The sequence below is a fragment of the Topomyia yanbarensis genome, chromosome 3, assembly GCF_030247195.1.
Source record: "Topomyia yanbarensis strain Yona2022 chromosome 3, ASM3024719v1, whole genome shotgun sequence".
NCBI classification, from domain to species: domain Eukaryota; kingdom Metazoa; phylum Arthropoda; class Insecta; order Diptera; family Culicidae; genus Topomyia; species Topomyia yanbarensis.
Genome location: NC_080672.1, coordinates 229,769,834 through 229,786,841, shown reverse-complemented (window position 1 = coordinate 229,786,841; position 17,008 = coordinate 229,769,834). Strand labels below are relative to the sequence as shown.

The following is a 17,008-nucleotide window of genomic DNA, read 5'->3' as shown; positions in this document are numbered from 1 at the left end:
CTAATATTTTGCTTGCAGTCCTTTCCTATAGCAAGCAAAAAAAGGACTCCCGCAAATATAAGCCATGAATGTCGTTCACTACATTCATTTTGAACCGCTGCTATGAAATTCATTTGCAACAGTTCCAACACAACGGATGATGAAAGTTAGACACACGGGGCCATTCACATACATTTGCAACTGTTAGCGAACCAAACCAAACTACGGCACCAAGCCGAATAACCGAACTTTCACGAACATGCAACAGGCACGCTCAGCAGCACGAACGGTTTTGCTTTTCTCTCGTCCGTTTACATGCATAACAGCTGTAGGTAAACTTGGACCATGGCGGTCGTGTGGGTTTTTTTTCCCGAGCTTCGCATAAAAATGTCATTTGAAATGACTTCTTCCAGCCTTGCCCGAGGGTACCTAGCGTCCAAAAGAGGCTAACCTACAATTAAAACGTCCTTTCCTTATCTTTCGCTTTAGAGTTATGCTGTCTTTGGCAAGGTTGTTACATGGCATCTATCGCTTAGGATATAGGATCATTTCATATTAGTTCGGAATTCAGTCGCTAGAGCGGCGCTGTTATCAACTTTTTAATTGAACGAGATAGAAAGATGTTGTCTACGGCAAAGTTGTATGTCAGGTAATTATAAGTATATCTTCTGAAGACACCAACTTTGCAGGTCCGAGACATTTTGAAAAATGGCGCATGTTTGGAAACATAATTTGTAAGTAAATACTAATACAAATACAAATTAAAACCTTCTTTATCTCGAAGCATACAGGACCTACAAAGTTTGCATCTTCAGAAGATATGTTTAAAATGATAAGTCCTACAACCTACTAGAGGACACCACGTTTCTATCCAGCTTCATTAAAAAGTTGATAGCAGCGCCGCCCTAGCGACTGAATTCCAAACTAGTATGATTCAACCAAATAAAGCAAAGTGCCGTACAGCAACTCTTCCGAAGACACCATAACTCTATAACGAAAGATAATAATTGATTCCACCTTTTTTAACTTTCCCACCACAATGTACCGTTTTTCCCTAACTCGGTGAACTTTCAATGTAGAGACATGACACCTTCACTGGAATTTTCGAAAAAAAATTCTCAATAATATACATTTGTGCAAGAAATATATATTAGATAGAAAATAGCCATACATAGCAAGTGTATGAGCGGCCTTTCACTTACTAACAACTGTTTGGCCGAAATAATCAGGAACGATTGTTTGAGGTAAATAATCATTATTGATTGCATTACATACTCGGTTTTTAATCAGTGTTTTTCTGTGTTTTAAACCCGTCTCACTATATTCAACGTTTCTATAATAATCTCCAACATGTGCCGCGTTCGTTATATTTGTAATATATCCGACCCGAGCATTAGTACCAACGAATTCAACGAATTCACTGGTGAAAGCGGTTAAAGTGGAAAAAATTGTTTGCAGTGGATTTTGTAGTTATTTATTTCATCTAAAATGCGTAAAACAATCCGCTACCATACTTGATTCAATCACTAATTGCTCTAACCTCTTCTAGATGTGCAATGCCTGTACAAAATGATGTCATATGCTTGTGTTCGCCAAACGATTCGGTCAACAAAGAATGGCATAGATGCCATTAGTGCCAAACTCAGCAAGGCATTGATGGAGCTCAGAAGGGAGATAGAGCAAAATAGCGCAAAAAGAAATAAAATTTTGCAGCACATTCCTGCCGTGCTTAACGAGCGAGCCGTCCGTAAAGGTAGCACTTTCAGCAGCTCCCGAAAACGTTCCCGGTTAGACGGAGATCGCTCCAATTATATCTGAAGGCTCTAAAGACTTTGATTCCAACGTGAAAAAACCACTAGCAACACGAAAATCAAAAGCAACAGAAGACAACATACAAAGTTTAGTGCAGCAAAACCTCAACACCAGCGAGACTGTTGACATCCGTAAATAGTTCCCAAGGGCAAAAATCTTGATGAACTTACCTTTGTGTCGTTAAAAGTCGGAGTTGGATTACAATTGAAAACAGTCTCCCTGTTAAAATCCACCTGGCAGACGGAAATAATATTCCGTGAAATTTATTTCCACACGCGATCTACATTTCGATTTCAATCGTCACAGCAGGATTGAATACACAACGCCACCTCGGACAACCCCGCTCACTGTATGTATCTCACCCACTAGCCCGATGTTAGACTCTGAGTTGAAATCACATAGCACTATTTCCCGTAATACGACCGAAACCGTATTAGAATGTTTCGGACTAGGACTAACCATTTGTTTGCAGCCCGATCTGCTTCTGACTATGATGTAGTAGTATTAACAAAAACATGGCTTAAAGACAATATTCTCAATACAGAGCTGACCGATGAGTATGTGATATACCGATACGATCGAAATAGCTCCACTAGCCGTGCCCTTCGTGCTGGTAGTGTAATGAGATGTATCAAAAAGGGAAATGAAAGTAAGAGGTGGTGGTGTAATAATATGGCTGACGATGGTGCCTACTATCTATAGCTACTAGCTCGTATATATTACGGGGAAATGCCTCTCGTTGTCTGTGCGATTTACTTATCAACGAATTCTGATCTCACTATAAATGAGCACAGCATGCTCACTATAAATGAGCACAGCATGCTGCCTGTGTGAATTAACTGTATGATCAAATTGGTATCAACGATAGGGTGGTGGTTTTAAGCGACTACAATTTACCATTGCTACGGTGCAGCTTCTATGACGAAGTTGGATGTTTTATTCCAAGGAGAAAAAATTTATTCAGTTTTCTATGGTTCTATGGACAGGCTACACATTTTATGCATCCTCATAAAAAAATCAAGTCAATTTATTGATTAGTTTTTGAGTTATCGTGTTCGCCAGTTTGAAAAACGAGATTTCGAGAAAAACCGCTACTAAAGTCCCACGGAAAAAAACGCTGTAGAAAAAATGATCCATTGGGTATTTTCTCTTGAAAATTTGGATAGAAGTAGTTTAGAGTGTATTGTTTACACTGTATTTTAATCACTGTCAGTTTTTCGAAAATTGTTGCCGGTAAATTGAAATCTGCGTGTATTATAGCAAATACGCGCGTGGAATGCATGGCTGTTTAAAACAAAAGAAGTTCAGCGTGGCAACGGAGAGTGCGGGAGACCTTTCTAACCAACCCAACCAACACTAACAATTAAGCGGATAAAAAAGAAGTCGATTATTTTTGTCCTCTATACAATACGGCCTTTCACAGTGTTCCGAAAGAAGTCAAAATTGTTGCCAGCCTACTGTGTATATAAAGACTGGACAAAACTACACTACAATTACCGGCTAGAACAACTTGGATACAGCACTCAATGAAACTATTCCACGTTAGTAAAATTTGTTGCATAAAATGTATACATTTTATGGTTTACGTTTGCCTGAAACAGTTGTGATAAAAAAAAACACAAAAGAGATAGGTGGATAATGTCAGAGACATAACTGGAGTGAAGTATACATATGTATACTTCACTTCAGTTATGTCTGACATTATCCACCTATCTCTTTTGTGTTTTTTTATCACAACTGTTTCAGGGAAACGTAAACCATAGCCTTAAAAAGAAGATGAAACTAAAAGGTTAGATCATTTAGTATACTTACCAAAATACAGCTTCTCCTGAATCATCTGCTTTTCGAGGCCCTAAATCATTGAGCGTTGCAAACAATGGGAAATATACCACTGAAAAAGAAACATCACGTAACATGGTAGCGCCAGTACCTTTATACAGCCCGGTAATCCCTTTCGTCTTTAATAATTCCAGAGCAATTTGAGTGGCAGATATCTTGTGAATGGATTTTCCAGATTCTTTGGCCTGAAAAGATAGTAAGCTTCATGTAATCAGTTTGATAGTATAATACGCCATTGTCCCGAATTCCATTATCCCGAAAGTTAAATCTGAATTTCCTTACATTGAGTAGCTTTTTTTTATATTATTTTCTATTTGATTATATTGTTTTGTTTGCATTACATTTCTAATTTAGTATATTGGGTGTTCAGCCACAAGTAGTGACTTTTCATCCCTATTGTTTACACGATTCAGTTAATTATTATTATACTTCCGCAGTTAAGTATTTTTTTCAGTAGGATGTTTTAAACCTACTTGTATTGTAAATAAGGAGCTAAACAAATCTTATAAACTAACTTATAAACTGTAAAGAGAGCTAATCGTTGCAATTGAAGATTGCAACGATTTTTGTCGGAAGTTGCTTATAATACTGTTCGTCATAATTTCTAATGTTTCTGTTTGCGAGTCTGTGCAACTCATTTGTACTAAATCAGGGAGGACGCTTCAAAATCATTTTCAGAATTTTATTCTGAGTCCTTTGAAGCATTTTCTTCCTAGTAGCACAACAACTTGCCCAGATTGGCACTGCATATAGAATTGCCGGTCTAAATATTTGTTTATAAATTAATAGTTTGTTCTTTAGGCAGAGCCTAGAATTCCTATTTATAAGAGGGTATAAACATTTTATATATTTGTTGCATTTTGTTTGGATTCCTTCAATGTGATCCTTAAAAGTGACGTTTTTATCGTAAATCAAACCCAAGTATTTAACTTGATCTGACCACGTTAAATTCAAACCATTGAATTTAATAATATGGTTATTATGGTTATGGTTATTGGAGCATTTACAAAAACAGTTTTTATTATTCTTGAAATCGCAGTTTAGTCAAAATGATTTGCAACAAATGCTCGCACCCGATGAAGAAACAATCGTGTGTAAAGGCTTTTGTTCGGACGGATCGGATGTTTATCATCTAAAATGCGCTTCTACCACTGGTTCTGAGGCGATCAGCTGCAACAATAACTTCAATATCTACTGGATATGCACTGCAAGTGGCGAAATAATGTGTAATGTTCGCGACATGGAGGTATTTCGGAATAGACGCAAGCTAATTGATATGGCCAGTTTTTCATCTCGATCCACCGTTGCTGCCACCGCTCCCTCCATCGCTGCCGCCACCGCTGCCACCACAACTACCGACACCCACACTGACACAAGAGCTAAAAAGTGCGAAACAGATTTGCACGATGAAATTTCGGCGTTGAAGAATGAAATCGCTGGAATCCAACAAACAATGGCCGGTTTTTCCGGCTCATTCAATGTTTCAATTTCGTCTCAATCATCCCCACTGTCGTCGACAAAGCTAATACAAGGCTCGAGAAATCTTCTAGAGAACAGTAGAAAAGTGTTGCCATCGCACAGAGGAGTAACTGGGGTCGAATCCTAGCCAAAACAATTTTTGCGGCTATTGCTGTTATTATGCCTTAAGCTTATTATGCACCTCTTGCGAAATGAACTTGCGAAATATTTTTCCTTTTTCCGTGCGGAATTTTGACATTTGTTCGCGAAATTCTGACAGACCAGTTTATGTTTGTTTACTGTCAGATGTCGCTTCTGGCAACAGATCAGTTGTTATTTGTAAACATACTTAAGTCAAAATATCGTAATTCGATAAATTTTATCGAATTTTAATAATAGACTTTTTGTCGTAAAGTGATCCAATAAAAGATTTTTTAAATAATCTTTTGCCTATTTCGTGACATGTGCGACTGCTGAATAGTAACTTTTGGCTCATTCAATCTATGTTGCCTACCGATTTTGAACGACGCAGAAATTGGAACAGCCTGTCTGCTATTCTACAAAACAGTAATTGTAATTTATTTGGCATTAACGATAGCCTGGTGGTTGTTCCATTTGTCAGGTCAAAGAAACTACGTTTGCGATATATACATTTTGAAAACTAGTTGTAACAAGAAATAAGCAGTTTAGTTTAACGTCTCCGAAGTGGTGATGAACTTTCTCGTACGGTTTAGTTGGCCTCTTTGGAGATGTTGTTGGATATATTCTGATTGATTTCCCGAGTATCCTTGTCCTGGCCTTACAAATGGTACAACCACCAGGATATCGTTAATGCTAAATAATTTACAATTACATTAAACAGAGGATTCGGTGTTGATAGTTTGTATCGAATTCATGTACAAGTATTGAACTAGGCACCGTGTCGGTAGATTCTCTTTGACGCAAGTTGTAAACAAACCGAACCGAACGGACGCTTTGAAGCAACGGTTAAGCTGTCTTTTTGTGCTACTGATAGACCCGGATAATACACGACATCACAGTAGGCCACGAAAGGAACTATGACGGCTTGAACAAGCTTCTTCTTGCTGGCCGTTGGCAGAACGGGAAAAAATTTACGGAAACTGTAATATATCATTTCTGGGATCGACTATTTAATAGACAAACTGAAGCGCTATCAACAGCTGAAATATCTGGAGAAATTAGTTAATTGTTATCAGTACTATCAGTTTTCATAGCGATGATGATATGGGGGTAGCTAATTCGAATATTTTGTGTGAAATGTGATACGGAGAATCATTAGCTTCCATCCAACCATTTCAAAACACCTGGGCACCAGTTTGACACTCATACGAGGAGTTGACTCCTTCAAAGATTCAAATTTGCATGGTTTTTTGCGACTGTTGGTTTCCAATGTGGGTTTTTAGTGATTTTCTTTTAAATATTTTCTAAAAACAATGTCTCTTTTCGACAGAAGAATGATTCATTGTCTCAGCAGAATGCATTTTTATTCGTGTTTTGTTTTCTATCGACAGGTTTGGTTGTATCGATGAATTCCGCACTCGCAGTGTTATTCCATATGAAGCGCTGGAACATAAATCGAGAAATTCCGTGCAGTCAGAAGCTCGGAGAAAACTGCTCGACTGCGCCAACGTGTCCGAGCTCTATGACCACTTGATGGAATATCTGAAAATCGTGTTCTTCAAATACGTTTTGTTAATCAACAAGAAATGCGAGGTGTTGGTAGTCGAATTTGTTCTCAGTACTACACAGACTACTACAGATTCCAGCTAAGGGGATCTTCTTCCCGGATCCATTTGATTGTTACACGGCGATTGCCCTTGTGAACAGTGGAATTCAAGTAACGGTTGCATGGGAAGCACAGCCCTTGATTACACAAGCAGCGTATGAACACACAAAGGGTGAAGTAATTTTAAATGGAAAAGACGAACAGTTGACAATCTACGTTATTCAAGACTCCATCGAAACTAATTTATTGCCACCAGAGAACGTGCAATCAAATTGCGTACTAAGGAAAATTCCCAATTTGTCCCGAGGTTGATTATCCTGCCAATGGAGACAAAATAAGCAAGCTACAGTTCCGGGCATAACTCGAAAAGCGATCGTTGAAATGATTTTCCGGATGATAACGATCACCTCAACTTGGCAAACATAATTCTCAATTTAATGCTGAAACATTCGGAAAACATACGTAAAACAGACCGATAACCTTTGTACTCATAGCCGGCACAGCGGTGGTTCTTGAATTGGTAGCTCATCTGAAGCAGTTGACCAATCTTTTTGCCATCCATATACAAAAAATAAAAACTTGAATAAAAATTTTATAATCGTCAAGGCTGCCTGGCACGCTATGAAGGAATAAAGTGTTTGACATGGTTTGCTCTGGGCAACAAATAGAAAAGTTTACAAGTAATGTAAATATTTTGAGTTTAAAAATTCTTTATAAAACAGGTTACGTAACGTAGTAGCTTACTCCTCCTCCCCTATGTCACAACATGTCACAATTTGTCGTACCCCTCCCCCTAAAAGCGTTATGTAGTTTATAAATGGTCCCAAAGAGATTTTAAAATTTAATGAGCAAAAAAGGGGTTAGAACACAAAAAATAAAAGACTCAAGCCCTTTCGGTCTCCTCGATGCACCACTATCGAGGCGTAATGCAATAACCATATTAAAGCAGTTGTCTGTCACATGCTGCTTGATGATGTTTGCAATACCGTCAAACCCGTCAACCTAGGGGATGGAAGTCTCAGATAAGACTGTTGTCTTGAAACTAAAAACACAAAATTTTGGTTTTACCACAGATAACAGACGTTTAGGTTAGTACAAAATTTCTTCAAAAACCTTTCAAATCGATAAACGTTGGAAATCCGTGTTTCACTATTGCCATCTGCGCAACTGTTTGCTACACGTGTTAGACAGCTGCACTCTAATTGCATTGTATCGATCACTGCGCCATCTACAAACGTTTGCCAAACGTATTTCAGATGTCTGGTTTATTCGGAATTTCAGTAGCGGGTATTTACACACGATTGAAATCGAGCCCAAACGTCTGTTATCTGTGGTTTTACTAAAATGTAGAGAAAAAATGTTTGCATTTTTTTAACAATTGGTCCGTGTTAAGTCAGACCGTACTAAATCACAAAACATAAAAAATAAGACAATAATAACACTTGATAAAGAATTTCTTCAGCTACATTCGACTTTAGCCAGACTTGAAATATGTGACAATAAGCAAGAATTATCACGAAAATTAATTTCCAGTTATAATGTAAAAGGTGCTGCGATTCAAACTTTAAACTCGTTTTTCTCGAAATCAATAAATTGTCACTTAATTCGGTCTGACCTAACACCGACCAATTCAACTCGGGTTCAGAGTAGGTTGATACACAGCAAGTAGTAGGTTGGTACAAAAATATAATTCATGATTTGATCGATTATTCAGTTACATTCCAAATACTAACCGCAGCAAATTCGTACTTTTCACAGAATAATGCTGAAAAATATACCAATAGTGAGTTTATTTAAAATTGTGGATTGTTCATGAGTTGTCACATGTGGACAAGTGTTATATGGAAGTATTTTTCTTCAACAAAACTGTAAACCAATCTTCCCATGCTAGTAACAACTGATTCGCGCATGAGTTTATTCTTGAACAAGAGAACTTCTACATTTCAATGCAGGCCATTTGAAAAATGTCTGTTGGGATGGTTTCCCGGTCTTTGAATGCATATAACTTTCGCTGTGCTGAATTAAAAAGCAAAAACTTATTTGCGACGAGGAAAATCAAATACTGTAACGATCATGGCAGTTTTAAATCACAAATCCAGCACTTGCTCGGATCTGCCGGATTTTATTCGCCACGTTGAGTATACACCTCCCACATAGGAAACCAAGGGTTTAAATATATTTCATACAAATATGAAAATATTAAATAATAAAGGTCACACATTAAATATTATACAATAACTATTACATTACATGGCTTTTGGAACATGCTTAGACGATAACTCAGTTGTGTGGTTCTGATATAAAATATAACTACTTGAAATGGAATTTCAACTTTTTATATAGTTCATGTACTTGCCAGTAATTGCAAGTAAATCCGATGTAGATACAAATTCTCGACAACATGCGGGGAATGTGTCATTTGACCCAATATATTCTGATTTCTGAACTCCTATGTAGATAGGGAGTTCTATAGAATATGAGACAAATATGCGATTATGGGCAGCGTAGGTCAGATACGAAATCGAAAATAAACAAATGACCTTAAAAATAAATGGATCGATACCAAAAAACCTGTTTTATTCACCTAGTGTTGCAACTGTACCTATCTCATTTCTCCAAACTAGGACTCCATGACTGATTACGTTTAATATAATTGTGGAAATGTCTATTAGATTTTCAGTACTTATGCACTTGTACACAATGGCTCACCAGCCAGGGTGTTGAAAAAACCTAAACAAAAATTTATCAATTCATTGCGTTGGGTATTTGAACATTAACAGCGATATCTTATAGCCTACATAGGTCACTGCTTTAAGTGTTTCGTATGTACTAGAAAAGGTGGTTCGTTGGTGGGATAAATGATTCAAAGTATTAGTCAAGAAATTTGAAACTATAGTTTCCCAAAGGTCCTTCAAACTGAAAGGAAATATGTCTAGCGGTAGTGTCATTCTATCAGAAAGCAACCGGAACCATATAAGCTTATAAACAAATCGTGTCATTCTTGACAATTGTTGCCAAAGGGACGTTTTACTCGTAAATCAGGCTCGCCTGGTCGGTCCAAATTCTACCGTAAATAATTATTGTTGGATGCAGCTAGATTCGAAAGTAAGAAAGAGTTCAACCGGCGTGCGCGAGCTGTGGTTCTAGATAATATGTGACGTCATGCAGCGACTAGTCTTGGAATATTTACTTTTCTGCTGTAGTATTGCCGTTGATTGTGCCGATGACTGATGGTAAAAGCCGTTGCTGAATATTCCGTTAGTTGGCGGACAGAAACCATTGACGATCTGCTGGGGTTGGAGATCCATCTGTTGTTGATCTACAGCTTCCATCCGGTGAATTTGCGGTGTGCTCCAGTTTGGAAGTGTTGAAACCTGGTTGCTGATGCTGTTTCATCCAAGTCTTCCGTCGCTTGACATTCATATCCTTCTGTGCGCTGTAATTTTTCCGCTCTCGTGGGTGCTGTGGTGGTGAATGGTTATTTTCCATTTCACTATCCGCGCAATCCAGTATCGAGTCTTCGGCAGCAACTACGGTGGTCGAAGGGGAATCCAATAAGATACTCACTCCAACACTATTGGCGGTGCCGATAACATCATAATTGTTCGTTGTTCCTGTTGACATCACTTTCGGCATTGAGACAACCGGCACGTAACCGCAATAACTGTTGGAGCTCAAATGGATCACTGGGCGGAAGGCCACGGACTCACTGACGGAGACTACTTTGAGAGAGGAGGTGCTCCCAGTGTTTGCATTGCTGGGCTGCTACGTCCGCAGAAAACGGATGCCGCTGATGGCGGTGTTAGTGGTGGGAACATTGTTTAGCGGTTAATAGGACGATGTGTTGTAAAAGGTGAAAACCATTCCGTGGAGCTTTGTTTGGCAATCAAACGAACCCAGAATGTACCTTGTAATAGTATTGTATCATAATCCAGTTGGTTGTCGAAAGGGAGATGAAAAGAAACTACTGTTACTAACGATATTATAAATACACCCGGTGGATGAAACTTTGCCAAAGCTGCAAATATGTACACCATGCACTGCACTGTAGAAGCTTACGAACGGCGACGCGGAAAACTGAACACTAACCGATGAGAGCTGCTGTGCTTGTGTCTATGTAATGTGACATGACATTTCCACAATAATAAGACTGGCATTCCAGGCCGGGCATCTTTGGATAATCTATTGACTGTATCAAAATCCAATTCGACAGATAGGTTTCCGACAAAATTTTGCCACTCCAGACAACGGAATTTTACACTTTTTGTGCAACGACACTGAGCTGAGGCAGGTCGGTGGCTGCTGCTGCTACCGCTGAAAAAAAAACGATTCTCATAATTTTTCAACCTCCTCCTCACCTGCATTTATATGTAACGATTATATACATGCTGTACATAATCGTTACATATAAAATGATCATTTTAAACTAGATTCATATTTAAATACTCACCATTACAAATCACTAAAAAAAAATCGTCAGGTTGCAATGTTGTAGACAAAAAATATACAATCTTGTTTTTTGTACTTTTTTCATTGCAAGCCGTCAAAATTTCGCGAGCCTTCGTGCGGAATAATACCACTGACCATTATTTCGCAAGGAAAAAACTTGCCTTGGTGACAGCGCATAGAAAGCAGCGCTATCTCGCGGAAGTATTATGAAACTTATCGTTTGTTTAACCGTGTCTCGGCTAACTGCATTTTTCGTTATTGTTTTCGCGAGAGCTGCGTACCGCTTACGAAATCGAAACGAAAATTTTTATCGCGAGCATTTCGCGGCGTTTTTATGCATAGGTTTTGTATAGGAAATTTCATTTCGCAAGAGGTGCATACTTAGCTTTAATATGAACTAAAAATAGAAAATAACTAGTTTTTGGGACAATTTGGCATCTATCCACCTACCAGTGCAGAGGTCAATTTACTAGATCCTTCCGAGTACTAATATTTTCGAGGTGATCTTTGTGAATACATTTGTTTTTCCCGATGCATGAACAGTTGGTCAGTGGAAAACGGAGAAGAAAATGGATACCTGTGCACATATTCATAGATATACATTTTGCCAAACATAGTATTTGGCCCCACAGCATTTTGGCGTACCTAAAATTAGTGGAAATACAAATATTTTCAAATCGCTTGGAATATGTGGATCGGGAAAGATCGGAAGAGATAGAATGTTTTTTGGATAGCCGGAATCTTGTTTCGCAATGTTGTTTCAGCAACTTTGCCGGATCTTGCCGTATGGTGTAACTTTTTATCGTTCAAATTTGGAATAAATTGTTTAAAAAGGGTGTTTCTAAAGCTGATTGTTGTTGTTGTTGTTTATTAGAGACACTTTACACCGCTCAGAACAGTGCATTCGTGTCTATTAAAGTGTAAGATTTACATTTCATTTCATATTTACATTTTATTTGTTTATATCATTTTGTATAACCCAGTATTACGCAGGAATTGTGAGACATTTTGCTCTTTCTGTTCTCCTTCTCCTAATGCTGCGTGAAGACTAGTTGTGTCGATTTCCTGTTGTTGCCTCTCATTTTCATGCTTTCTGCAGTGCATCAGTACATGTCGGACATCGACTGTAACCCCACATGATTCGCACCTTGGCGGCGGATCTCTGGTAAGGAGGAAAATGTGTGTCATTAGGGTATGCCCAATTCGCAGTCGTGTGAGGACTCGTTGGTCTGCGGCGTTGGCTCGACCATCCCATCGTATCGTGCTGGATTTGATTTCACGTAGTTTCACATCTCTGGAGTCTTATCATATTTTGTCCCACTGCTGTCGTATCAGTAATTTGATACTTCTCATCAAATCGTCTGATGGCACTGGATGGTTAGTTGGTATGTCCTCACGTGCATTGTTTGCGAGGCGGTCTGCTTCGATATTTCCTCTTACTCTAGCGTGACCAGGGATCCAAACGGATTTTCCTGTTCTGTACTATAGATTCCACTTCCTGGATCAGGGGATGCTTTGATTTATCGGCTTCAAGAGCCAATAAGCAGCTTGCTGAATCCGTTAGAATCGCTATTTCGCCGTTTATATTGGGGATGCTGACAGCCATTTTTAAGGCGAATACCTCCGCCGAAAAGACGCTGTAGAATTGTGGAAGGCTTGAATTCATCGCGATACCGTTTGCATAGAGCCCTGCGCCAACCGTATTGCCGGATTTCGAGCCATCGGTGTAGATGATGGTTGAATTCCTAGAATTCTAGTAGCTGTTGGACGATTGGTCTAACTTTCTCTGGCGGGTCACCAGCTCGCACAATTTTCTTTATGTCCCACAGTATTATCGGCCTGGGTATGTTCCACGCTCGATCGTTTCGTTTTGTAAGTTGTTTTACACTCGGGAGTACTGTTCCCGTAAGCTGTTGGATGTTGTCTGACGTTCGGCGTACGAGTGGGAGATCATTATTGCTACCATCCTTTTCCAGCATACGGATTGCGATTCGTGAAATGCATTGTGTTGCTAGTAGATCAAATGGATGAGTCCCTGCCTCTGCTATTATCGATAATATCGGGCTTGTAACAAAGGCGCCGGACGCATAACGGATTGTGCGATTATACACTGGTGCAAGGATCTGAAGGGGTGTCCTCCTCGGCTTACCAAACCAACTCCATACAGCAGTTTCGATGTAACGATAGCCGATTCGATTTCTAGTAGCCTTTTTCGGTTACCACGCGGGAGTTTTGCTCCGATTGTCTTTAGAATGTGGAGTCGAGATTCACACGATTTCTTTGTCGCCGTGCAGTGGGCTTTGAAGTTCAAGGTTCGGTCCAGTGTGTTACCAAGAATTCTCAGTCGATTAGTTCTCGGGACGACTACACGATCGATGGTTATATTGCGCTTGGGATCGCGACGATCATTGGGACTACAGTAAAAAATTTGGAACTTCGTAGCGGATATTGTAAATCCAATGTTTTTTGCACATTTGTCAACTGCTGTCACTGCGGCCTGTAGTTTTCGATGAAGTGATTCCGTTTTGCGTCGTCGAATCACTAGCAGTATGTCGTCGAAGTATAGGAGCACATCTATTCCAATCGGTACTACCCAAAATATACGCTGCATAGCGACCACAAATAGGGTGACCGATAATACGGAGCCTTGTGGAACTCGGTTTTCCAAACAGTGCTGGCGCGACAGGTGTCCCCCTACGCGTACCTGACACGTCCGTTCAGAGAGAAAGCTCTGCAACATATTGAATATACGACCTTGGATTTTCCACGTTTTAAGAGTGCGTAGTATGCCATACCGCCAGGTAGTATCGTACGCTTTGGAGAGGTCTAGCGAAGCGATCAGACAGTGTTCATTGTCCATCGGAAGTGATCTCTCGAGTTCTGAAAAGTACGAATCTATTCCGCGTCCAGAACGGAAAGCATGCTGTCGCTTATCGAGTCGCCCATTCGGCTCTAGTTCGGAAATTAGTCGGCGATTCATGATGCGTTCGAACACCTTAGTCATGCAGCTAGTTAACTAAATCGGTCGGAAATCTTCGGGTCTGCTGCCATTACAGTTGGGTTTCCGGATTGGCACGATAATAGCGGTGCGCCAACTGGCTAGAAAGATACCGCTGTGCCGAATATCGTTATATATCCCTAGTAGCGTTGTTTTTACAGCGAGCGGAAGTCGCTGTAGCAGTGGATATCCAGGTACAGTGGGGAAAATGATCACTGTTGTGCGTGTCGGGAGAAGTTCTCCAGATGAACTTCGGTGCAAGTGATTCGGAACAGAATGCGAGGTCTAGGGCTGACATGTTACCTGTTGCTGGGTCGATTCGAGTGGATGAACCGCTGTTCAGGATCACGAGTTTTACATTTCTTATAAAAGAAATGTATAGAAATCGCTCAAACTTTCAAGATTTTTTCCGAGGCTCGGAGGGCCGAGTCTTATATACCAATCGACTCAGCTCGACGATTTGGGACAATGTCTGTGTGTATGTAACGGACAAACTCTCATTCGTGTTTCTCAGCAATGGCTGAACCGATCTTATCCAAACTAATATTATGGCTAATATTTCTAAGTAATAAATATACAAAAAGAAACAACAATGCATGCAGAACACGTTTTGGTCTAGTTTTCTATGAATAAAAACTTATTTACCCAGAATTTGACAAATAAACAATGGTCAGTAAATGGGTCTTTAAAAATATAGAGTCCTCTATTTACCGATCACGAACTAATTGATCACATTCAGTCTGCAATTTCCAAAAGGTTTGAATATTCCGATAAGCAATTGTAACTGGCATTAGCTGTAGTTGAACGTGGCAAGTTAATGTATTACTTTCAAAACATCTGCTTGAAATTCTGACGAAATATACGGAAGGGTTACCCGGAAAATAACCAGTGCTTTCCAATAATGAAGATGCGAGTTGCCGGGTAGGTATCTAGATGTAATTTCTAGAATGCGTGAACGAGTGCCGCTACAGATTCTCTTGATGTTTTAAGCTATTGCTCAATTCTTCATATTTATATAACGTAAAGCGAGTATCTTTGATCACTAAGGCAACTTTAACCACATTAAGCTTGTTTCAGTAACTCTACGATAAGAAAATTCTTTTCAATAAAATCATCGAAACAAAAAAAAACAATTTCCTGGAAAACTTCAGTGAAAATAAAATTTTAATATAAAAGTATTGTATTTTTGCACAAAAACAAAATAAATCACCCAACAAGTTGAATCTATGGGTATCACTACCTGGTTTCAAAATACAAAAAATATTGAAATCTTGAAAGATGTTTGAAAATCGTTTGAAAATGTGATCAACGTTGCCCCATATTACGATAGCTCGAACTACGTAACTCCGAACTAGGTACCTAGGGCACAGTGCACACGACTTAGAACAAAAGGTGGACTAAAGTCCAAACTCTGTCGTATCGGTTCAAATAGGACGGTTTTATGTAATTTTGGTACGCTGAATTCGTTTTTGATATTGAAACATTTTAAAAATAAACATTTACTATTCATTAGTGTGTCGCAAAAATATATTTTTTCTAAATCGTTCTTAAAATTTGTGTATATTAATTTTCGTGTGCCTAATCGTTTTTGATATGAACATTTGTAAAAATAATAATGACCCTGCCACTTCTAGTTTTCCGATCTGTTTCCTTCACATCCTTGCTCTCACTTGAGTACTATGGCTCTAAGTTTCATAACTTTCCCTACCCAGTAATCTCTAGCTAATTGAATGTCGTTAAAACGTAAAAAAGAAAATGTGACTAACATAGTCGAAATAAAAAAGGAAAAAAAATGTAAAAATAATTTCATTATACATTAGGATGGCTCAAAAATAATTATTTTGTTGAGAAGACTCAAAATATTTTTTAAAGAAATTTTTGTGCTCTGAATTCCTATTTTGAATTTAAAAACAAAAATTAGCTTTACTACTTATTAGAGTGGCTCAAAAGTAAGTATTTTGTCTTTTATATTGATTTTTTTCAATAGTAATTTTGAAATTTTTTTTCCATATTGAAACGAATTGATAGAATTCTCATTACGGGGCTTCAGAAATGACTATTTTGTTTTTACGGATCAAATAACATGTGTTCGACTAATTTTGGAACGTTTAATTCATTAGTGGGTTACTTGATATGAAAACTACATTTTCTTTCATTTTCAAAAAAGCGTCATAGTGGAATGTTTAATTACATTCACTAATCACTAATTCACTAATCAACAAGATGATTAACGATTTTTTTCGCAGGTGTGTTTCAAGTTACTTAGATTGCTTATTTCATACCTTAAATAAAAATAAATCCAAATCCCTTTTTTCGCGTATATGTTTTATTCAAAAATGATCATATTTTATATGAATAATATCGCAGCTATATCAGTGCTATGAAAATTCGGATCAAAATAGTCTCACCAATTGACCAGAACTCTACTGTGTTCACACAATTTGGTAGCTATTGCGTAACTTAGCAAGAAATAGTTCCAGAAACATTTTATGATATATTTCAAATGGTTGAAAATATTTACTGATTTTTAAACATTCTTAATACCTTTGCCATCGAAAAAACCATACCTCCCACTCGGCTCCTTACTCTTGAACGCTAGTAAAACCCTTGGAGATCATGCTCTCAATGCTATTTGAAAGTTGTGCATATATTATTATCATTATTCTAGCCATAAAGTGATTATTCAAATTCAATATCTGTAATAGCCATGCGTCTCCATTCACAGT

General features: G+C 38.5%; 1 protein-coding gene across 15 annotated transcripts in view; it reads right to left on the bottom strand.

Annotated features, from left to right (window-relative positions):
* LOC131692701 (mitochondrial glutamate carrier 1-like) overlaps window positions 1-17,008 on the bottom strand; it is a 548,789-nt gene that overhangs the window by 132,947 nt on the left and 398,834 nt on the right. For all 15 annotated transcript variants that reach the window (XM_058979891.1, XM_058979894.1, XM_058979886.1 and 12 more), the window contains one exon: window positions 3,604-3,815. In XM_058979891.1, coding sequence (XP_058835874.1) covers window positions 3,604-3,815 — 212 coding nt within the window. The remainder of the gene's footprint in view (window positions 1-3,603; window positions 3,816-17,008) is intronic.